We start from the raw sequence: 23604 nt of genomic DNA, 5'->3' as shown, positions 1-23604 counted from the left end.
CAGTCTTGCTCGAGGGTCAGGTTGCAGCAGCGACATCAGGTGGCAGGTTAGCAGTCAGCCTGCACGGGGTGACACTGTCAGGAGAGGCGACGCCATCCCTGTGTGCCAGCGGCAAGAACAACAAAAATCCTGGAAGCCCCACTTACAGATGTGCCAATCTGCCTGCCAGGTTAACACTCCACCTTTTGAACCTTCTAGTGCGCTGCAAGTCAAGGGAGCCCTGGTGGCGTCGTGTTTACACGTTGTGCTGTGAAACACAAGGGCAGCAGTTCGAAACCACAGCCTCCCTCTTCCCTGTAGGGCTGCCAAGAGTTGGATTTGACTTGATGGCCGTTAAGTGTGTGTGTGTGTGTGTGTGTGTGTGTGTGTGTGTGTGTGTGTTAATGTACTCTGGTCAGAGGTGTAGTTCAAAGGGCACTTCAGTTTCTCGCCTGCAAGCACACAGCCAGCTCCTGTTGCAGACAGAGCCTGCGCGGTCACTGGTTTCATCACCGTGCCTGGTGTTTTCTCCACAGACCTCAGAGCCCTGGAATGATCTGGGAGGGTCTGCAGAGGCAAGTCCGGATGATGGGCTGCAGTACACATTTTTAATTGCCAGGGGGCGCTGAGGGAGTGTTTTACCTCCTGTGAAAAGGAGGCGAGGAGGAAGCTAAGGTCTGTCTCTCTCAGGTTTTGAGAGTGGTGTAGTCCCTAAAAGAAAAGGGAAGCATACAAAGGTTTGCGTATGGAACTGAAAGTGTTACAATCCAATGCAGGAAGATGTTGACAAACCAATTTTGTCATTAGTATTCCTAGCATCTAAGAAGTATGAAAGGCAGTTTACAATACACGAGGGCAAGTCAAAAGTATTACTACTGCCGGTCCAGTTCACGAGCAAGGTCTGTGTGCCGTGCCTCTGCGGTACGGTATGTGGGTGCCGGTGCAGTGTGCTGCCGCCCTGTGAGGGACCTCAAAGCAGTCTGGGAGGACAGTGGCTTCGGAGGAGGTCTGCTGGACCAGTAAAATCCACAGCATAGAGGTCAGCCCAGAGATTATGTTACATGCCATCGAATTGCTTCACACACACACACACACACACACACACCTCCAATGGAAATGTTTCTGTAAGTATATGTATGTGTGCATGTATGTATGTGTGTATGTGTATACATAGAGGTATGGTAGACATCCACCCATATATATCTATATCTCCCCCCCGGGACAGGTGGGCCTCCCCTGGAGGGGGTGCGTGGGCCTCCTTCCAGCCCACGTGGGCTGTGGGGCGGCAAGTACGGAGCGGACAGACACGGTCACGCGCCCGGATACCCCATGTCCCCACTCCTTGCAGGGCTTCTGGAAAAGGCTCATTTGAGGCGGCGACCAGGAAGAGTGCAGGGAGCTGCGCGGTGGGGTCTCTTCCAGCCCGGGTGCCCTCAGTCTTGTTCCGACTCCGGCCATCGGGCCTGGGCATGGCCACGCACACAAGCATGGCCCACACAAGCAGCGTGACAAGGGGTTAGCGGGCGACAAGTCGAGTCGAGTCGGGAACCTGATCCCATCGTCAGATCCGCACCTCCATTCCGAACCCTCAGCCAGCCCAGCGCGCTGCGAGCCCGTGGTGGGGGTCTCCCTCTTCTGAAGTGCCCACCTCCCCGGAGGGAGCCCAGACAGATGCTCTCTACCCTGGGGACCCCACAGAAGGGAGGTGGGTGCGCACGGCCTCCTCCCAGCTCGGTCTGCGGCTGTGCTTGGACGGGCCGGGCGAGGGGGCGCCCAGCAGAGCCTGGTGAGCCCCTGCCCCGCTAGGAGCTAGCGCCCCAAGTCGCCGCTGGAGGCCACGCCTGACGGCGGGAAGGTCGTCGGGCCAGAGGGATGGAGGGAGGCGGCGGCCGGGGCGGAGACGGAGCAGGAAGGGCGGGGCCGCCGCGTGGCCATCGCAGTCCCGGGCAGAGACAGAGTCAATTAGGGTCCTCCTTCCTTCCAACCGCTTCCCGCTCATTTCCTGCGTGGGGCCTTTTCTGCCGAACTTCCCTGCGAATAACCACTCCTGTTCCCGCTCCCTTTTTTCCCAGAGGGACAAGGGAAGGCGGGAAAGGATGCCAGGGCGCTGCATTCCGGTGACAAACCGCCGGGGTCCCGGCCACCGCGCACTCTCCACCCGCGCTTGCCCTCCGCGCCCAGGCGCCTCACCCTGGTTGGGACCACCCCATAGGGTCAGGTCAAATCATTCCGTGGAGAGGACGGCTGAGCGCTGGAAATTGGGGCTCAACTTCAGCTACCTAGGGTGAGGAGGCTCCCCCAAGTCTCTGGTTCCACCATCTCCAGGAGACCCATGGAGGGAGTCCTGCTTCCAACCCTTCTGAGCCTCAAGGAAATCTGTCCCCTGCCTCTCCTCCAGGGCACACCGGGAGGGGCTCTGCCAGACTCCCCAGCTCAGAATACTCCCCACCACACCCTCCCTGCAGGCCCTCTGGGCTCAGCCCTCCCTGCTGTCCAACTCACTGTTCCCACCAGGTTTCTCCACCTAAGGTGCCTCATGTCCAGAGACAGACCCCGACACCCAAGCCGGTCTGGGGCATACCCAGGCCAGACAGAACAGTGAGCCCTGGTTGCCATGGGTCAGACTGGTTCTGGGTTTCAGACAAGCGCCCTAGGAAGGCCCAGCCTGCGGCCAAAGCCCAGGAGAGGAGGCCCAGTCACCCAATCCTAACCAGAGTGTTGCGGCCCTCCCCGCTGCACACCAGGGTGGGCTCCCTGACCTCCCTCTCCGCTGCGTTCCTCTACTGACCAAACAGCGCTGAGTTCAGAGGAAGGGTCAGATGGGATGAGTCAGCGCCACGCAGGCCAGCAGTCCTCCTCTGGGGCCTGAGTGGGTGGGAGTGAGGAGCAAATGTGCTTTGGGGCCAGATGGCCCACCATGGTGGGCAGCTCTCCTGCACTCTGCTGCAGGGACTGTCACCTCGGTGAAGCCTTCCCACCTGGCACCCAAGTGTCCTGCACTTTGTCTCTTCCTAAGCAGGCAGCTTCGGCTCCTGTCACATCTGAGGAGTTGGCTTGGGCACAAGTTCCCAGGGCGACCTTCAGGGTTCTGTTTCTGTAACCCTACAACTTCCTTCCAAGCGGTGGCTCTGCCAGGCTTCATGAGCCTCCCTTACCAGTGAGGCATTGGGCTTCCTGTCCTTTGTCCTGCCCAACAAGTTCCCTGCGGAGAAGTCAAACCAAGCTGGTGCCTGGCTTCTTCCTGGAAGCACCAGCTTCAGCGGATGGAGAGCGGAGCAGCAGGAAATGATTCAGATTTTCATGATGGTGAAAATGGTGGAAAGGCTTTCCCTCATGTGCAACGGCTAGTCCGTGCTTCATGTCACATGAAGCAGTGGTGACTACGTGGCAGAATTCTTGCTTTCCCTGTGAGAGACCCAGGTTCTAATCCTGGCCAAGGCACCTCCTGTGGAGCCAGCATCCATGTGTCAATGGAGGCTTGTGTGACACTGACCAGGTTTGCTTGGTCAGCAAACTTTCAAAAGCCAAACTCGCTGCCATCAACTCCATTCTGACTCGCAGAGACCCAACAAAACAGGGCAGAACTGCCCCTGTGGGTTTCCCAGGCTGTCACTCTCCTGGAGTATTTTATGGTTAGCAGCACAATGCTCAACCACACCAGGGGTCCTGATGAGTAGCCTCTTGGAACACAGTCTAAAACAGTCGGAAGAAAGGCCTAGCAATCTACAGGTGTGCTGCAATGAATGTTGCTACCAAATCACCGAAACGGTTGTTAAATTACAAAATCAAGACGTGCAGCTACTGTTTCTTGAGACATGGGCGCCCATGTAGGTCCGCCCACTTGTGCAGCCTTCCCTGCAGGAGCCTGCTCCTGATCGACACCCTTGATCACACTGTCAGTGGCAAGGTTGCCATATTCATGAGACACACCATGTGCCTTGTCCGTGTCTTTTGAGTTTGGGGAACAATAAGAAGGCTGAAGGGGTAAGATCCAGTGTGCGGGATGGGTGGGGGAAGGTTTCCTAAGGAAATTCCCGCGGGGTAGCATGCCCATCCCTCGCAGGAAGAAGTGCATTTGGGGGATGGGGAAAAGTAAGCATGACTTGGTGCACCCTTTCTGGCCTTTTCCTTACCAGTGCAGTTTTCTATTTCCTTCAGACTGCATCATAAGCCGCTGTGACTGTCCTATGCCCTTGAAGACAATCTATAGACGTCCCCTTCGGAATTTCAAAAGCATCACTATAACCCTCTGCGCCCGCCCGTTATCTGGCCCCGCAGGTCCGCTCAGAAGCCTCGTCTGTTTAGGTCGGACCTGCCCTTTATGAAGGCCTCTCAATGAGCCCCAGACGGTGTTTGCTGGAGACGTGTCAGAGGCCCTCCCTCCCCTGATTGCAGTCACGTTTCGATACGTGTTCTTTAGAAGAAGCCCCTGCATGTATGAGCTGCAGCCCGAGGAGCCTTCATCCTCCCCCAAACGCAGTCAGTGAAAGCCCCACGGACCACGGTGATCTGAGCGGACGGCTCGACATGCACCACAGGCTGTGTCTGCCGGAGCAAACACAGTAACCACAGTCAAGAGTGCCATTGGAGACATTGTTTTGGGTGCAGCTCTGACGGATAGCAGCCCTATCTATGTGCCCGAGAACTCCTGAACGCCCCCCCACCCCGCCATCAGTCACCGCTTTGAGTGAGCCCACTGTTGCAGCCACTGTGGGAAGGGACCTTGCTCCACGGCTTCTTTTCAGCTCATTTGCTACTTTACTAAGCATGATGTCCTTCGAGAGGGCGTCCCGTTGGCATTGTCATCTGGGCAAGTGTTGGACAAGGTCAGCGGTTCAAACCCACCAGCCACTCCAAAGGAGAAAGATGAGGCTGCTATCTGCTTGTTAGAGTAACCCAGCCTCCAACAATCTTGGAGTCCCTAAGCATAACCGTACGGTTATACTGTATAAAGATTATAATAAAATCAGAGAGAAGAGGAGGAATAGGTAGGAGAGAAGATTAAATAAAGGAGTCAGACACATTTCATGGTAGCATGCTCACCTCCAGGATGGCCACTGTCTCAGCAGCCAGGTCCGAGCAGAGAGCGAATCTTTCTGTTTGGGGATATTTGTAGGTAGCCATAAGACATGCATATTCAGTAGTTACATACATCACAAGGTGGTGGTAACCACAGTAAAGTCTCTGACCTCACAGGTGAGGAAACCTAATGCCGGCACTGGGGGAAAGCAGAGGGGGCATGGGTGCCCCGGCAGGAGGAGACAACAAGAATTTCGCCTGCTTCTACAGGGAGATAGAATCAACCACGTGCTCACTTTAAGGCATAGCTGTTAGGGGAGACGGTGGGAATGATATTTAAAGCAGGATAATGTGCTTGGACTGTATCTCTAACTTACCTAAGTGGTGGCTTTCCTGCCATGGACTACCAGTTTTCCAGAGTCCCTCTGTGATAAGTTAGGGAATACAGTCCTGGTCCTATTTCCCTCTGTGTCTGTTCCCCACGTCTACTCCCACAAGCATTTACAGCCTCAGGAACCCTGTAAGGTTACGGTGAGGGGGTCCAACTCAATGGCAGCGGGTTTGTCATTCTCTTGTTTGGGTGTCACAGTAAGTTGGTCTGCTCTCCTCCAGGCTGCCAGGACGCACCTACCGATGGAGACGGATGAGGCTGACTTCTCGGTCAAGGTCTACAGCGCCTGAATCGGCGCCATGGTGCTGAGTGTGTCGTGGGTTGGCCTGGCACAGTGCAATTCACCATCGATGGCCTGGAAAGCTGACCAAGCAGTGCATCCGAAACATGTACACAGATACAGGCGCCATTTGTGGAAGGTAAGTGGGTGTTCACGTCAGTCAATTCTACCTGGAGGGGCTGAGCTGTTTCCAGGAAATTCATTTGGAGTGAAACTTTTGCCTTTTTAATTGTAGACATTTTCAGCTCGGCTGTATGTTTGTGTTGTGGTGAGAACTACGGTCCAGCAACTTGTGAAAAACCTGGAAAAGGAATCCTTCCCTCGCCGAGTAGGCGCTGGGTCCAAGCTGTTTCAGAGAGCCCCTGATTGTCTCTTTCAGGGTGGTTCTAGTGGAATGGGACCCCTAGCTCTGGCTTCTAGGACTCACTCTGACTGGGAACCTCACCCCCAGCCCTCCACTGGGATAGCCCCAGCCAGGCCCAGCCCCTCCCTGCTCCTGCCCCTTCCTCCTCCCTCGTCCCTCCCCTCCTTGCCTTCCTCCCTCCCTTTCAGGGCTGTAACTCCAGCCGGCTGCAGGAGTGCAGAAGACCGCCTCTCTCCCTCTCCCTCTCCCGCTCCCTCTCCTCTTTCCTCTCCCGGCAGGCCGACCCTACCTTCTCTCCAGAGTTGTGGGAACCGAGGCGGCCAGCAACATGAAGCTGGTCGGCACTCTGCTCCCCCTGCTACTGCAAGCCTGCTGGGCCACCGCCCAGGACATCCCGGGCAACTCAAAAGCCATTGCGTTCCAAGGTGAGCGGGCTCACCCCATCTTTGTCTCCTTGCCTCTGCCACCAAGATGCAGGGCTCTGCCAGGCAGGGGGACCCTGTGTCCTCCCATTTTCTGAGCTGTAGGTGGGAAGCCCTTTTGGGGGTTGCTTAGTGTCCCTTTCCTCCGTTCCCAGGAAGGCCTCTGGACTGCATTACCTCTGGTGTCTCCACTGTTGAGGGACACTAGGCCGAAGGTTGGGGGCACCCACCAGTGAGGAGGAGCTGATGACATCATCTGGTCTTAGTTTGTTCCCACCATTTTGTATGGATCGGGCCTAATCTGGCCCGGAGGTCACCATGATGTCTACAGGCTGCTTTTCTGTAGCTCGGTCCATTGCCTCTGACTCCTTGCCTGGCAGCTCTTTGTGATATTCAGATCACTGCTCCACCCAAAGGCCACCCCTTGGGGGATGGGGAAGGGGGTTTGAAGTTGATTTGGAAACTTACTGGGGAAATGGTCAGAGCCATCAAGTCCTCAAGGACAGGTTTGTTGGTTGCAAGGCAGGCCTGCCTTCATACAGGGTGCCATGTCAGAGACATAAGCAGCAGTCTCTCGCCTCAGCCCCTCTCCTCTCCTCAAGATAGGCACTGTGGTATTGGGGGCGTGGTTCTTCACCTGGGAGGGTGCCTGCAGCTCACCTGGGCAGGGAGAATAGGCAATGCTGAGGCTGGGTGGTGGGAGCTGGCAAGAATATTCACTTGGGAGAACGCACCAGGGTACAAGTCTGAAGCCCCTCTTATCCCACCTGTACTCAGACTGCCCAGTGGACCTGTTTTTTGTCCTGGACACTTCTGAAAGTGTGGCCTTGAGGCTGAAGCCCTATGGGGCCCTGGTGGACAGGGTGAAGTCCTTCACCAAGCGTTTCATTGACAACCTGAGAGACAGGTAAGAATGGAGCCCCCCTCACCCTCTCCATATGCGTTGCTAGCAACGCTCCCACAGAGAGCTTCCCCATCTGGGAAGAGAGCATGTTGGCCAGATAGCACCCTCCCTAACCCTGGCGTGGTGCCTAGGGGTTCCACGTGGCCCCAGACTTGTGGACAACACTCTGTCAGTGGGAACCGTCTGATGTGAGGTTCACTATATCCCCAGAAAAGGAAGCTTTCCTTCTGCCAATTCACTCCATTGGCAAGAATCCGGCAGATCATGCAGTTTGGCCTGCTGGCTGCAGAGGGCGCCCCTCTTTCACACCTGGAAGGGATGCCCAAGTGCATGGATTAGGTCCTCTTCCCACCCAAGTTAAAGTGGCCCCAGGTGTTGGCGACTCCAAGGTGCTAGGGTTTGTGAGAGGCAGAAACGGCAGGCCTCAGGCACCAGACTAGGCAGGGCTTGGTTCTGGAGTCTGAATGCATCTGCTCATTCATTTATTGGTCATCCACCCGATGAATCTACACAAGAGGCAGGTGTAGGCCCAGCAGAGAGAACGGAGAGACGCAGACCAGGGAACTCTGCATGGTGGGCACTGGGTGTAATTGGGCCTGTGGACACGCCCATCCTGGGTGCTAGGGCCCTGTGGGGAGGTGCATCTCCCTGTCACCTATGATGGGGGAGTCCCACTACTCTGCAGCCAGTGATGGTGCACACAAGGGCGTAGTCAGTGCAGACCCTCCCATCCCTGACAATGTCTGCTATCAGTTCCTGGAGCCATGTGAAGACCTTGAGCCTCTTGCCCCCCAAAAGAGGTCATGGGGACCACTCCCTTCTACCACTCAAGAAATGTGTAGAACCAGAAGCCACTGTTTGCCTGCAATGCCCATGTCCACGAGTTGGCCTGGAGGTGGGGGTGGGGATGGGCTGGGGCCCAGATAGTTGGGCCCTAGTGGCCTACTGGTTTCAAGTTCAGCTGCTAGCTAACACCAAGGTCAGCAGTTCAAACCTCCCTGCCGAGCTGCAGGAGAAAGATCAGTCTTTCCACTCCCATAACGAGTTAATCTTGCAAACCCATAGGGGCAGTTCTACCCTGTCATCATCGACTCAGTGGCAGTGAATTTGGTTTGGTTTGGTGAAGGTGGGAGCTGTGGGGCCCGCCAGGTCAACCACTCCCAATGCCGTTGGCCCATTTCTCAGCCTCTTGGGCCTTCACTTTCCCCATCTGCAAAATGGCTGGCGTCTCCCTTGAGAATGTTTTAGTCCACCGCAGTAGGTGCCTGCCTGCAAGGCTGTGGGGAGGGGTTGGGCCGCACCTTCACCCTACAGGAGAAGGGACAGGGGTCTCTTTCTGACAGTGGAGGTCCCAGGTCTGCTGTCACCCATTGAACATCTGCACATTGGGCCTGGCCAGTCAGTCTCTTTGGCCCTGACCCCGCCCATTCCCTTGCCCTGGCTGGGTCCTTCTTAAGTCTCAAAGAGTCGCAGGGTCCCTGGGCTGCTTGAGGCCCTGGGTCCCACTTCCTATGTCATTCCCAGGGTGGACTCAAACATGATGCGTTTCTCCAGCCCAGCTTGTGGGTGGCTTTTCCATCCATGCAGCAGGTGGCGGTAGTGACCGACTGTCTGTGGGGTGTGCGATGGGGTGGCACAGAGGCCCAGACTGGGCTCACCTGCACTGGGAGTCTCTGGGGGCGCGTCGGGCCCACTCCTATCCCCGGCCCCTCAGTCATCCTCTCCGTGGCCTGCAGGTACTACAGGTGTGACCGTAGCCTGGTGTGGAACGCGGGTGCGCTGCACTACAGCGACGAAGTGGAGATCATCAGCGGGCTGACGCGCATGCCCACTGGCCGCGATGCGCTCAAGGGCAGCATAGACGCCGTCAAGTACTTCGGCAAGGGCACCTACACTGACTGCGCCATCAAGAAGGGGCTGGAAGAGCTGCTTATCGGGTGAGTGGGCCCGGGGCTTCCCATGCCCCTCTGCCCTTCCCGCCTGGGTCCACACACACCCTTTTGGGGCGCTGCCCGGCCCTGGCTAGGTGGGCTGTGGCTGTCCATTGGCACACCACGTGGTACAGAGGCAGGGCCTGAGAAAGAGGGTGAAAGCAGAGGTGGAAACACACGCAGAGAGACAGAGGGGGGTGTCGGTGAGATGGGGTGGGGGGTGGCAGAGAGTAGGTAGAGAGACAGAGGGAGATGGGGGGGGTGCAGAGAGAAGGTGGGGACAGGGAGAGGAGTCGTGTTCTGAAGATAGCAGCCCTGCTGTGGCCGTGGCCAGGGTGTGGAGTGGGTCCAGTGACTGGCCATTAACAGGTTGGGCATCGTGGTCTGTTGGTCAGTGACTGGGTCTTTGGCCTCTACACCCCTCTCACGTGGCAAGCAGGTTTCCAGATGCCCGCTCTAGTCATCTGGTGGGGCATGTGTCCCCATGGTCCTCGGGTGGGATTGTAGTCTTGAGCCTGGCCAGGAGCCCTGGGAAGGAGAGAGACAGGTTTCTTTGCTCCAAAACCTACCCAGAGGCCATGAGCTGTCAGGCAACAATGGCCCAGTGCTGACCGCTGGTGTGCAGTTAACCTCTTATGACGCAGGGGCTGGCTCAGGGGGTCCACGGGGCTGGTCCCCAGAGCCAGCTGGCTGGCCTGACCTATGTGGGGTCTCTCTAACTGCTATAACAAAAATGTCCCCCATGGGCGGCTTCAACAAGCATGACTTTATTTTTCACAGTTCAGGGGCCTGGAGGTCTGAACACAGGGCACTGGGCCTAGGGGCAGGCCACCCATCTATGTCAGCTCTGGGGAAGGCTCTTGTCTGGTCCCTTCGCTTTCTGTGTGCCTCATCGAGCCCTTTCATGTCTCACAAGTCATGGGCTTAAGACATACGTACTCTATCCCTATATGGTCTCATGAACAGAACAAAGAAAAGCCCGTTCCCAAACAGGGCCACATCTACACATATAAACCAAGATCCAAGTCCATTTCCATCAAGTCAATGTCTTCTCACGGGGACCCTTCCTTTCCTAGGGTCTTTGAGAGGGTAGAACTTTCCCCAGGACGGCTGGTGGACTTGACCTTGTAGTTAGCAGCCCTGGGCCTAACCCACAGCCCTACTGGGCACCACCAGTGTAGGGGGTTTGGCTTCACAGCACATCTCTGGGGGACAGGAGTGGGCATAGTTCAGTCTGTGATGCTGGGTGTCAGCCACCCAAGTCTGGAAGGGAATGGTCAATTGCCAGTGCCACTGTGCTAGGGAGATTGCTTGTTTGGGGATGGGGGACGGGAAGGGGTGCCTGGGAGACTGCCTTCCTCTGAGTCCAGGTGACATTTGAGGTAGGCCAGCCCTGCTGGTGTTTATGGGGAGGGGCTTGAGCATCCCTGACCCGGCTCAACCCAACCATTGTGCAGTGCCTCCTTTGGCTGAACCTCCAGGAGGTGAGCGAGCACAAGCTCCCCGAGCCAGCACCCACTCCAGGAATGTCAAGACCGAGGGGGCCAGGCTGACAATAGGAGGCACCAAGAGGCAGCGGTGTACCATGGGGAGTGGGGTGGGAGGGGGACGAGGGGGAGGGCGAGAGGGAGGGAAGGATGTAGGCTGCCCAGTTGAGGGATGTCACCGTAGAAGTCGACAGCAAGGCGGCATGTGCTAACGCTGTCCACCCTAAAGAGACAGGCAAGCGTCCATGCTGAGAACACGGAGAGTTTCCGTGCGGCCCGGGAGAGGCTGCGTCCCCGTGCAGGCATGGCCGTCTGCGGGGTGGGGAGGCTCCTGTGGGTTTGTTCTCCAAAGGCGGGCGTGCAGCGTCCCAGCGCGGAGCAGGTCTGTCGGTGCCGTTTCCGCACACGACGTGCCTCCCCTTCGCATTCCGGGCCTTCTCCGCGATGTTCAGACTTTCACTCATGGCTGTTGTCCGCAAAATAGGCTACAAGGTCGTGGAACTCCTGCGACTCCTCAACGCACCTAGGATGGAAAGAGTCATGAGAGCCACGTGATTGCGATACCGGCTTCATGGCAGCGTCTCCGGCGTGTTTCCCATCTTTTCCGTTTCCATCTTTTCCCTCTAGGTCTAAACCCCCTCTTTTATTTTGCTCCTGAGAAGAGGTCTTGCCTTATGTTTGAGAGTGGTTTGGGTCTGAGGCTCTCTGTGGAGTCCTGATAGTTTCCATTTCCCACACAAACCAATGGTGCTTGAGCAGCTATCGGGAGCCCTGGCGACTGCCCCCGGTTTGAAACCACCAGCCGCTCTGCGGAAGAAAGACAGGGCTTTCAGCTCCTGTAGAGCGACAGTATGGGAAACCCACAGGGGCAGCGCTGCCCCTTCCTAGAGAGGCAATATGAGTGAGTTTGGGGGATTTGGGGAAGCAGCTATCCAGTAAGCATTGGACTACTAACTACAAGGTCAGCAGTTCAAATCCACCCGCCACGCAGAGGGAGAAAGAGGAGGCCACCTGCTCCTGTAAAGATTCACAACCTCCAACCCCCCCATAGGGGGCGCTCTGAGTTGGAATCGGCTTGGTGGCAGTGCGTTTGGTTTCAGCAGTGGACCGACAAGCTCTGTCCAAGCAGCTCAGCTGTCACACATTGAATCATAGTGCCAGTTCATGTTCCCAGAGTGGGCAGTGGGCACCAGCCGGCAAGCACTCTTGCCGTTCCTCTCTGCAGTGAGATGGTGAGTTAGGCGGAGTTCTCAAGAGAAAAAACCCAGGGCACATGATTATATAGCTATAGATAGACAGCTATAGATACAGGTTTACACAGTGAGAGGGAATATAACAGCTAGTTAGTATACCCAGCCGTACAGAGGGCTCACTTCAACTCATTTCTGTGGAACAGTTAAGATACTGGAAGTTCTTCAACTCACATGGGCTGCCAGGCCCAAGGTCAAGGAAGCATCCAGCAGAGACTTCCCTTGGGCAAGGCAGGCAGAGTCTGCCCCAAGGCAGCAGACAGCAGGATGGGTCAGCAACAGTCAGGCTAGCAGAGCAGGCCCGAATGGGATCTTGAACTCAAGCAATGCAAGGTGACAAGATCCACCTTACTCAAGCGATGTACCCACCAGCAGTGTAGCAAAGCAGGTCTACAAGGAACCTGAAGCTCTAGCAACCTGATCCATGATCCAAGGGTTGGCTTGGTCCACAGGTAGTGTAGCACACAGGTTGAGGCAGAGAACTAGCTAAAGCAGCAGCATGCTGGTCCAATCACCAGAGAGCATGAGAGAGGGGGTGGGTCTTGCAGAGTCATTTATCCCTTTGCTCTCCAATCAAACTGTGGCCTGATGAATCCCACGTGTTCCTATTGACCAGGTTGACACAGTAAACCTAACTATTACAGGTGCCGTGCCCCTCTCTCCTGTGTGCATGCCTGCTTCAAGTCACTTGTAGGGACATGTGACCCCCACACAAATTTATTTTTGTTTTAGTGTCCCTTTTATCATCTCTGTTGGGAGCTAGCATCAACATAGAGAAACAATGTGTTCAAATGCTACAGATTACAAGCCATGTCCCCACACTGCACACACCTCGCTTGTCCCTTCCCTGCAGTCTCTACTCCAAGGAGTCTGCTTGGTGGGCTCTGGGGTGTTGGTGCAGATGCCCTGAGCCCTTAGAGGCTACTTGTGTGATCTGACCATGCCCCATCTCTTCCAGGGGCTCCCACCTGAAGGAGAACAAGTACCTGATCGTGGTGACAGATGGGCACCCCCTGGAGGGCTACAAGGAGCCATGTGGTGGCCTGGAGGATGCTGTCAACGAGGCCAAGCACCTGGGCATCAAAGTTTTCTCGGTGGCCATCACACCCGACCACCTGGTAGGACCCCAGCGGCACTCCCTCATCCCCACAAAGCTGAGGCCAGTCTGCAGAGGGGACAGGAACCCCCTCCTCCGCATGACCCCCAGCTCTACCTTCATCTCTGCGCCCTGCCCAGTTGCACACTTGGGGTCCACCTTGGGGTCCTCATCTCCCCAGGACCCTCATGTGGCCGAGCCTGGGGCATGGGCTCCTGTGTGAGGGTAGGGCCAAGCTGATGGGTGGCCTCAGGGTTGTGGGGCCACTCCTGAGCTGTAGCCCCAATGTGCCCTCCTCATTTGCATCATGCCCTGCTCAGGAGCCACGACTGAGCATCATCGCCTCTGACCACACATACCGACGCAACTTCACTGCAGCCGACTGGGACATGAACAGGGACGCCGAGGAGGCCATCAGCCAGACCATCGACACCATCATCGACATGATTGTGAGTGACCACCCCAGCCTCTTGTTCAGAATTCTGGGACGTTCCGTGACCACACTCGAAAATTAATCCCACCTCTCCGTTTCATTTTCCAGAAAAACAACGTGGAGCAAGTGGTGAGACCCCACCCCACCCCTCATCAGCAGGGGGCCACCTGCCCCCTCCCACTGCCCCTAACCATACCCCACTCCCCAGCCCTCACCCTCACCGCTGGGGGATCGATGGTCCCAGGTGCCTCTGGGGTCATGATGTACACGATCCTGAGCATGTCAGGTTGGGGCAGGCGTTGGGGGCCCATCTGTACCCTCAGTGTCTGACGTGTGGCTTCTGTCCTCTCCCACAGTGCTGCTCCTTCGAGTGCCAGGTGAGTGGGGTATAGCTGTCCTCCAGGCCTGGGGCCACCCCAATGCTGTCTCGGCCTGACTTTTCTCTCTTTCTTGCAGCCTGCCAGGGGACCTCCTGGACCAAGTGGTGACCCTGGGTACCAGGTAAGTGACCACGATGGCTGAGACCAGTGACCGAGGCCAATGAAGCTGGTGGGAGAACGGGCCTCGCAGCCCCAGGCCCAGGGTATAGGATATGGAGGTGCTGGACTGAGGTGGGAGAGGGCTGATAAAGGACCCTGACCTCTGAGAGCCCGGAGACACCAGCAGGGTTGGGTGAGGGCAACACCTATGGCTACATGGAGTGTGGTAGCACCTAGGCCCTCCAGATCACTTCCACCATCTCCATCTCTGGCCGTCGGGGAGCAGGAGGATGGCAGGGGCTATGGTAGAGGCCATGGCCCATCTGAAGGGGACTGTCTGTGTTCCGTGGACCCACAGCCCGCACCACCAGGAACACGGGGTGGGGGTGTGTGTGGAGTGGGTGGAAGTGTGGGCTCAGCTCTCACAGCTTGGGACACTGCACATCAAGCCCAGGTTTCTGGGGGCTCAGACCCCTTCCCGAGGCACGGGGATGGGGAAGCAGCGTGGTGGTCTGGAGGGCTGGGTGGGGCGTGACAGCTTGTAGCCCTGAGCTTTGAGTCCAGGGCAGGCTGAGAGTGACAGACAGGATGCCTGAGCCCCGGGACCCTGCCGGGTGGGGAGTCTCAAGGGAGGTGCTGCAAGCTCTCTCACCGTGCCACCTGTGTCTGTGTTCCAGGGAGAACGTGGGAAGCCGGGGCTTCCCGGAGAGAAGGGAGAAGCTGGAGAACCCGTGAGTACCAGCCAAGAGGGCACGGGGCTTGGGGTGGGTCATTGAGGAACCTTCTGGAAAGATGACTGGTTTCTGGCTGCCACTTCCCTGGCGGGTGGAAAAGACCAGGAGGCTGGCCCACACCCCTCCTTCCAAAAGTCTGCAGGCCTCCAGACACTTGGGTGGGACTGTGCTTTCCTCCTGATACCCGGCCTCCACCCGCACCCCCACCCACACACAGACTCTGGTGGCCAATCCCTCAGTGAGGGCTCACAGCCATGTGTCCTCCGAGACCACCAGCATCTCCCACCCCTCACCAAGGAGGAATGGCCTGGCCAGTCCCAAGGAGCTGGCATTCCTGAGCAGAAGGGGGTGGACAGGCTCTGCCTGCCTCTAAGGTGTCTGACAAGGTCCCTCCTCTCTGTTCCAGGGAAGGCCAGGAGACCTTGGACCTGTCGGCTACCAGGGAATGAAGGTGAGTCCCCCACCCACCCCACCCCTACTGTGGAGCTCCTGGGCTGAGTTCCCAGCTGCCCTCACAGCCTCCCCTCTTCTCTGCTTTGATGTTTAGGGAGAAAAAGGAGGCCGCGGGGAGAAGGTGAGCAAGAAGCGAAGGCCACAGCCTCCCTCTGGGCTCCTGGGCCGTATCCCCCCAGCGAGGGCCTGAGGATCTGTGGACACTGCCTTGGCCCAGGATGCCCCTTCATTACCTGGCCAGGGAGGCCAGTGGCCATGACCCCCACACTGCAAGACCGTAACGTGAGAGGCAGAGGTCAGCCCACATCTCACAGAGGGTATGGTGACAGGTCCCTCCCTGCCACTGCCCTCTGGCACCTCTGGGCTCCTGGTGAGCTGTGCCTGCAGGCTTTCTGCTGCTGTCCTTGGGGTCACAGAGGTCACCAAGTGTGGTCCCTAGAAGGCCCTCAGAACAGCCCCTTCCAGGAGCTGCACCTTCCTTCCCTCCCTCCCTGGTTCGGGCGTTTTGGCCTGCCCCATGTGACCTGAGCAGGATGCCTTCAACTGACCCCAAACGGGGCCAGCTCACGGCGGGAGGTCTTCTCCGGGGCCCAGGCCTGCCTCACTGTGCTTCTTGTGTTCACAGGGCTCGAGAGGACCCAAGGGTTACAAGGTGAGTTGTGGGTCAGGGATGTGAGTGGGCGGGTTGGGGACTTGAGCTGCTGGCCCCGGTGGGCCCCGTGCACCCATGTCTGACCTGCTGTTTCCCCTCCGTGCTTCGCAGGGTGAGAAGGGCAAGCGAGGCATCGATGGCGTGGACGGCATGAAGGTAAGCCTGGCTGGTGGGAGTTTGTGGATGGCACGGGCACAGACACAACGGGCAGGGCCAGACCTCTGGCCCGGGCGGGCAGGTGGGCGGGAGGTCACAAGCATGGACATTCTCAGGCCAACACTGAGAGGGTGTGAAAGGCAGAGGCCTCTTATGGACGTTTCTTGCCAATCCCCAGGTCCTAGTGGACCCCATGCTGCCCAATTAATCTTGGAGCATGGACTGGTCTTGTGGGCTTTCCTGGGAGGGACACTGCAGAGGGGTGGGAGGTTTGAGGTAGAATCCGTCTTCATTTTCCACATCACCATCTCATCCCTTCCTTCCTTCTCCCAGGGGGAAACAGGGTACCCGGGTCTGCCAGGCTGCAAGGGCTCACCTGGATTCGACGTAAGTCCCTCCCTCTCCTGTGCGCAGTCAGGCGCACGCATTGGCTCAGACGTGGCTCTGCAAACACGGCATGCAGAGGAGATGTGTGCTTCAACTGGGTTTGCGTCAGTGCGCGCCCCCGGGACGCCAGCTTCTGCTCACACGACTGTGCTTTGATGTCGTCTTTTCACAGGGCATCCAAGGACCCCCTGGGCCCAAGGGAGATGCTGGCTCATTTGGACCCAAAGGAGAAAAGGTCAGTGACCGGCGTCCCTCGGGCTGGGGGGAGCAGGGCTCCGTTGTTGCCTATCAATCGTCCTTTTGGGGACTCTCTCTAGAAGCAGATTCTGCCAATATCTTGAGGTGTGCCTCCACCTGGCTGTGCCATGCGGCCTTGGGGGCAGGAGCCGGCAGAGGTCACTGCCCTTCATGTGGTAGAGGCCAGGGCAGCAGCTGTGGGCACCCTGACAGAGCAGAGTTCTGGATCCATTCTCAAGCTGTGGTCACCCACATTGTTTGACCCCCAAGTATCCTCTCCTGTGCATCTCTCAGATCGGTCTGAGAGCCCAGGGGACGCGGCTGTGGGAACCTCATCGCAGTTATGAGGGATTTCTGCACAGGCTGTCCACTGAGCCGTTTAAAGGCATGTACGGAAGGCGGGGCCTGGCGGCAGGAGTCCGAGTGACGAGAGCACTTGTCCGAGAGTTTGATCTGAAGCTGAACTCACTGCTGGTACCTCCTCCTGGTGCTTTTCTACCCCCAGAGTGTCAGGAGAGATGAGGCAACGCCCGTCACATGGCCCTTCCCCAAATTTGCTGGCGCAGGTGAACTGAGATCCAGCTCCGGGGCCTCTGCATAGCACTCACGGTCACACCTCTCCCCACCCAATCCCCCCACCCGGGGTCTGGATTCTAGCTGACCGCGCTGCCATTTGGGAAAAACTCTGCCTACACTAATAAAAACCAGTTTCCACTCTGAAAATCGAAGACATCCAGTAGACCCTGACTCTTGGTGACCCTGTGGGTGTCGGGGCAGCACCGTGCCCCCAAGGGTGTGCTTCCTTAGGAAGGGAATTCCCAGGCATTTCTTCTGAGACACATCTGGATGGACTTGAACCCCCAACTTATTGGTTAGCAGCCTAGAGACCGACAAAAGATGATGCCCCAGTTAGCGGGGATGGGTGATAAACAGCTGAGCCCTTGGCTTTTAATCCAAGTTACCTCTGAGAAGAGGTCTGGCGCTGACTGGCCTGCAGAGCGGGGTCCTGCCGCCCTGATGCCACCGCAATGGCTCGGGTGCTTCTTGGTAGTGGTGGTTCTGACCCTTAGCGACCCTATGTACAACAGAACAGAGGTCTTGCCTGGTCCTGCACCATCCCCACAATAGTCTATGTGTTTGAGCCCCCTGCCGTAGCCCTGGGCCAACCCATCTTGTGGAGGGCTTCCTGTCTCACTGTCCCTCTACTTTACCAAGCATGATGGCCTCTCTGGGGATGGGTTTCTGCTGACAGCACGTCCAAAGTACCAAAGCACCTGAGATGAACGAAGCCTCTCCATCCTTGCTTCTAACGAGACTTTGGCTGGACTTCTTCCAAGAGGGATCTGTTTGTTTTGGGGCCAGTCATGAACTTTCAAGATCTTTCGCCAGCACGGATTCAAATGCGTCGACTCTTCTTCGGTCTTCCTTATTCCATGTTGCTTATTCCACTTTCACATGCTGAATGCGTCTCGATAATTAGCAAGGTGAACCTGCTCCAGCAGGGTTCTGCGTAGAAGATGGGTGGGTAGGGTCCTGAGAAGTTGGTGGCAGCGTTGGTCGGCCGGAGTGGCCTGGAGTTCAGATGAGGGTGGCTGGAGATTGCAGGGACCAGCACGGAGCTCATAACCCTCCAGGACAGCTCCCCTCAGATTGTCCACCTGCCCTCAGAGCCCCCAACGATCACACCCTAAGGGGAGCGTCTGTGACCTTGAATTCCTCTGTTCTCTCCCAGGGTGAGCCTGGCAGGGATGGTGAGCCTGGGCGGCCCGGGAACACAGGACCCCCTGGAGAAGAGGTAAGACGTGGACAGGCCAGAGGCTAGATCCCCAAGGGGGGGGGGGTCAAAGAATGAGCCCAGACCAGAGATGGAAAGGCCGAACAAGCCCATTATGTTCCTCCTGTAGGGTGATCCCGGACAAGCTGGCCCTCCAGGAGAGAAAGGAGAAGCCGGAGACGAGGTAAGCAGCACCCCACTGCCCGTCCCTCCTACTCTGGGCCCCCAACGCCGCTGCACCCAGGCGCCTGCCCCAAACTGACACCTGCCTGTTCCCCTTCGTTGCAGGGGAACCCAGGACCAGATGGACCCCCTGGGGAGAGGGTGAGTGTCTCATGGGTGGCACCGTGGATCCACCTCTGCCCTCCACACGGAACTGCACAGAGGCTGGGACTCAGGCCTCCGGGGCTCCCACCCCCACCCCTCTGAGCCATGGGGTTGCTGGCTCAGCAAACAGCCAAGGCAGGACAGCTGCGACACCCAGCTACCAAGAACCCTAGGGGGGCGCTCCTGGAGGTGGGACAGTTCATATACTGGGTGGCCAATTGAAAGACTAAAGCTCTGAGTGTGCCCTAAGGTACCTCAGAGGAAACGCCTGGCAATCCACTCCCAGAGTAACAGCCACTCAAAACCCTCTGGAGAGGAATCTGGGAGTACTCCCCCTGGGAACCAGCAACCAGGACCAGGCCTGGCTATCTGGGATCTGTGGGCGCACAGACTTGGGGGCTCTGGAAAGAGGAGGGGCCTGATGAAAAGGAGAGCCTGGTCTTGGGAACTCTGGGGTGTGAGGCAGAGAGGTAGCCCAGTCCTGGGGTGTCCTGTGGGTGGGTGACCTCTACGCTTAGAGCCCCAGCATACACTGCAGCTCCCCCACCTTCTCCCTACACAGGGCGGCCCTGGAGAAAGAGGACAGCAGGGGACGCCTGGTGTTCGGGGCCCCAGAGGAGACCCGGTGAGTCACTTTCTGAGAGTAGGGACTCTCTTCTGGAGGACGCAGTGCTAGGCCATCTCCTGCCCCCCTCATCCACCCACTGTGGACCCCAGCAAGGCCCCTCCCCACTGGATGTGCCCTGGTCTTGGGGAGGTTCCTGGGATCACCGGGGATGTGCTGCTGGACCCCTTTCACCAGGACCCCTTGGACTGGGTAGAAATGTTCCTTCTGGGACCCCAGGTGGGGAGGGGGCAGAAGGCAGTGATGGGTGGGTGGTGAGATCCCGGTAGAAGTTTGTGGCCCCTCCCTATTCCCTGTGGCCCTAGAAACTCCTTTCTAGGCAGGGAGGCACCACAGAGCCAGGGTAACATGGCCCCCTGAACCCTTTTCCAACTCTCCCCACCTGAGATCAGGGGTCTAGACCCAGGGGCAGGGGCTGGCTTTAAAGGCTTCACAGTTCCCAACTCTCAGAAACTGAGACATGGGGAGGCCAGGGGACGGTGGCAGGACGAAGTTCAAGAACTGCCCAGTGAGCCCCCTGAGCAAGAGCCCTGCCTGGAAAGGGAGAGCAGGGGCAGGAGCCCAGGGTCGATCTGATGGCGCTCCCCTACCCCACTCAGCCTGCCCAGTCAGGGGCCGCACCGCTCCACCCCTGGCCACACCCCTCCCACGAGCATACCGGGCATTTCTCCCCAGGGTGAAGCTGGATCCCAGGGTGACCAGGGAAGAGAAGGTCCGATCGGTGTGTCTGGAGACCCGGTAAGGACCCTGGCTGAAGGGTGGACAGGGGATGTTTTTACAGTGAACTCGGGTGGCCGGCAAAGGTCCTGGGGCAGAAGGGCCCCTTGAGTTTGGCCCCCTCCACCTGGCCTGCAGGGGACTCCTGGTGGACAATGTGATGGGGTGGGGGATGAGAGGTGGCAGCCTGGAGGAGGATGGGAGCCGCGTGGTTAGGGCCTGGTTCCCATGGTGCCTGATGCTCAATCACAGGGCCCCGAACTTCAGGGCAGCAAAACACTACCCTCCCCAGAGACGGGGAAAGAACTGGGGACACTGGATTCAAGGGGGGACACAGCAGCATCAGGTGTCTGGGGAGCTGTCCACTGAAAAGGCCAGGGGTCAGGGCAGTGCTTGGTAGTGCCTGGTAGATCAGGAGGCAGGAGATATCCCTGGATGGATTCTTGGTCCCAGGACCCGGACCCGGGGATCATGGGTGCATGAGGTGCTTTGCATGGAAGTTGTGTCACCTGGTGGGGACAGCGCTCAACTGCTGCCTGCTGGCCTGGTGTGAGAGCCTTGCTAGAGGTGGATTTGAGAGTGTCGATGTAGCAAGCTTCTAGAACCCCCATGTGTGAATGAGTCCTTCCAGGCTTGGTGGCAGGCAGGGAAGGAGGGTGCGGGCCAGAGAAGGGAGCCCGACTGGGATGGGAGGAGGAGTTGGGCCCCAACGCTGACTCTGGGGGAGGAGGGGGTGAAGGAAGGGAGAGTATCACCCTGCAGAACACCTGCCCAGGTATCAGGTGCTCAATGAGAGGGCGGGGCAGGAGGGTGGAAGAGCGAAGAGCTTGGAGAACAGGGTCAGAGCACGTCATCTGTGTGGCATGTGAGACTCAACAAGCAAGTGTGAGGCTGGTCGTGCATGTGGGTGTTCGAGGCCTGAGCACCGTAGACCCACTGCTGTCCAGGGGCCTGACAGCGGGCTGCCGAGGGGCCTCCTGACTCCTTCTTGGCCAGCTCCTTCTTGTCAATCTCCCTGGATGCCCCAGGCCGGGGACCTGTGAGCCCCCACAGGCCTGTAGCCAGGGCCCTTTTAAGAGAGTGTGGAAAGATGAGCTGTTCCCGTTTCCCTTGGCTGCCATACTGACACACCAGAACCGGGTGGGGCCTGCCACAGGCAGAAACGCGCTCTTTCACAGTCTGTGAGGCTAAGCGCCTGAATTCAGGGCTTTGGGAGCTCATCTGCGCCTGTCCTTTCCCAGGAAGGGCTCTTCCCGTCCGTCCCCGCTCCCGTTTCTCACAGGCCTCTCTTGTGGTTTCTGGGCGTGTAGACACTCCTTCACCTGGGACCTCCCTTCACACCCGCTCTCGGGGTCCCTTCATGAGGACACCACGCAGAGAGACCAGCCCTCACCCTGCTCCTGCCTAACCCCATGTGGACCTAGCCGATAACCTTTACGGAGACCCTGTTTCCAAGCAAGGTCCCGTGTATCTGTATGGGTGCGAGGTTAGGACGCAACACATCCTTGGAAGGCCGCAGTTGAGCCCGTAACACAGGGCGTGGTTTGGCGGCAGTGGAGCGTGGATGGGGCTGCGACGCCACTGTCTCTGTTGGCCACCTGGTTGCTGGGACAGTTTTATTTATACTTCTGACTCTGAGGACCCCAACCCACTGCCCTGCCCTGCCCTGCCCTGCCCACCCAGCCGAGTGGGGGTGAGGCCTTAGTGTGTGACTGCTGTATGGATGGGAGACCCTCTGGCTGGAAAATCCATTTGTGTCATCTTACAACCAATTTGGCAGGTGGGAGCACGTGTTTGTTGACTAGACCCCACCAGCCCTGGGCCCTGCTCTTTGTCTCTCACCTGGAAGGTGCCCAGAGGGGTTGGGGGGGGGGGCTACACACACTCCTGAACTCTGAGAGTCCCCCCAGCCTGCTGCTGGACTTTCAGAGCAACTCATCTCCAGCTTCTCACCTCCCAGAACCCCCCTGCCTGTGCCCCCGCCTGTCGTTGAGCTCAGGAGTTTCTCGCTCTGTGACTCCAGCCTGTCCCAACACCTGCCCCCCATCATCCCTTAACCCAGGGCCCCAAGGTAGAGCCAGGCAGTGCTCGTCAAAGATGAGTCATCCCCTTGTGTCCCCACACCACTTTGCTGGGGCCATCTTCAGGGTAAGGCATGCTGCTTAGGTGGGATGGCAGGGGACTCAGAGTGGGAAGGCTATGGAAGAAGCAGCCTTTAAGCTGGGCCTGGGAGGCTCCAGAGGACGAGTCCAGGCAAGAGGTGGGTCTCTTATTGGGGCTGGATGTAGAGGTGGTAGAGGGGGTGAGGGGTGCACGTGGCTGGAGGGAGCTTGCTGGAGCTGGGCGAGGGCTAGAAGAGATAGGCACAGGCCCTGAGGGGGTTTAGTCTTTGTCTGCAAGCTTTTTGGTTCCCTTTTCTTATGAAGAGAAATTAAGAATCGGAGCTTTTTAAAAAGTGAATGAAGAAAAGCGAGAAACAGTGGCCAAGTGCAGCAAGCAGAGCAGAGTAGCCCAACCAACGCTCACCCAGTTCCAGGAGGGAGGGAGAGGGCATGGTTCTGGTCTGGTTATGAGATAAAGGTGGGCACCCTGCAAGCCCAGGGGAGGTTAACAGAAAACATTCCCTGCACATTCGTTAAAACCATCTGCTTTCCCGGGGCTGGGGCCACGTGTGCACAGAAGTGACATCTGGTGGGCTCTGGGGCTGTGTCCGCCCTGGAACCTGGGCTGCCTGCCCACCAGACCAGCGCGTGACCGTTTTGGCTCTCCGTCTTCCTGGCAGTAGAAGGGGGCTAATGTGTCTCAAATAAAATAAGGCTCAGAAGGGCCTTGAGCACTTAGAGACTTCTATATAAATAGAAGTCATCCTACCACGTGTACATTGGTTTTAAGTAGAAGAAATGCGTTCACGTGGCTAAGGGTAACTGGGCTTGCTCCACCAGGAAAGACACAAAAAGAGTGACACCACTGGAGTGAGTACCGCTCAGTCCAGTGACCCAGGGTGTCAGTGCCCCTCCCGCGCTGGGCCTCCTTCTCCACCAGGCCGTACAGCGTCTTCATGAACGTTTGTTATCAAGGTTGATCATTGAATCCTGTGCAGCAACTATCTCTGGGAATCGCTTAGATGTCGTATTTCTTAGGTTCAATGACTACGAACAACACTGAGCTATCTTTCTACTTTGACTGACAGCATTTTAGTAGATGAGTGAGAGCCTTGTTGATTGCTCTCCTTTTCCTTTAGCTACTATTTCAGTCTCAAAAAAGTTCCTGCTATAGTTTCGCAAATACTAATTACTACAATATCGTACCTATCTATCTAGTCATGCATCCACCCATTCACCAGCCAGCTCAGCCATTCTGTTATCTACGCACTCGCCCATCTGTTCGTCCTTCTACTTAATCCTCCTGCCACCTGTGATCCTTCTATCTTATTGGTTCATCCATGCTACTGTTGATGTCCCATCTGTCCATCCATTCATTCATCCATCCATCCAGTCCTATTTTTGT

The 23604-nt window shown here is 57.5% G+C and overlaps 1 protein-coding gene across 1 annotated transcript in view; it reads left to right on the top strand.

The window, feature by feature from the left end:
• The first annotated feature begins 6224 nt into the window (after positions 1 to 6224).
• The window catches only part of COL6A1 (collagen type VI alpha 1 chain), a 30719-nt gene continuing 13339 nt past the window's right edge, over positions 6225 to 23604 (top strand). The window contains exons 1-20 of the mRNA XM_075542189.1: positions 6225 to 6458; positions 7233 to 7362; positions 9096 to 9296; positions 12986 to 13145; positions 13444 to 13572; positions 13665 to 13685; positions 13913 to 13933; positions 14013 to 14057; positions 14713 to 14766; positions 15176 to 15220; positions 15317 to 15343; positions 15848 to 15874; positions 15986 to 16030; positions 16364 to 16417; positions 16590 to 16652; positions 18387 to 18449; positions 18559 to 18612; positions 18717 to 18752; positions 19318 to 19380; positions 20056 to 20118. Of these exons, the coding sequence (XP_075398304.1) occupies positions 6362 to 6458; positions 7233 to 7362; positions 9096 to 9296; positions 12986 to 13145; positions 13444 to 13572; positions 13665 to 13685; positions 13913 to 13933; positions 14013 to 14057; positions 14713 to 14766; positions 15176 to 15220; positions 15317 to 15343; positions 15848 to 15874; positions 15986 to 16030; positions 16364 to 16417; positions 16590 to 16652; positions 18387 to 18449; positions 18559 to 18612; positions 18717 to 18752; positions 19318 to 19380; positions 20056 to 20118 (1398 nt within the window). The 5' untranslated portion in view covers positions 6225 to 6361. The remainder of the gene's footprint in view (positions 6459 to 7232; positions 7363 to 9095; positions 9297 to 12985; positions 13146 to 13443; positions 13573 to 13664; positions 13686 to 13912; positions 13934 to 14012; positions 14058 to 14712; positions 14767 to 15175; positions 15221 to 15316; positions 15344 to 15847; positions 15875 to 15985; positions 16031 to 16363; positions 16418 to 16589; positions 16653 to 18386; positions 18450 to 18558; positions 18613 to 18716; positions 18753 to 19317; positions 19381 to 20055; positions 20119 to 23604) is intronic.

The sequence above is a fragment of the Tenrec ecaudatus genome, chromosome 2, assembly GCF_050624435.1.
Source record: "Tenrec ecaudatus isolate mTenEca1 chromosome 2, mTenEca1.hap1, whole genome shotgun sequence".
Taxonomy (NCBI): Eukaryota; Metazoa; Chordata; class Mammalia; order Afrosoricida; family Tenrecidae; genus Tenrec; species Tenrec ecaudatus.
This window is presented reverse-complemented; position numbering and strand designations above follow the sequence as displayed.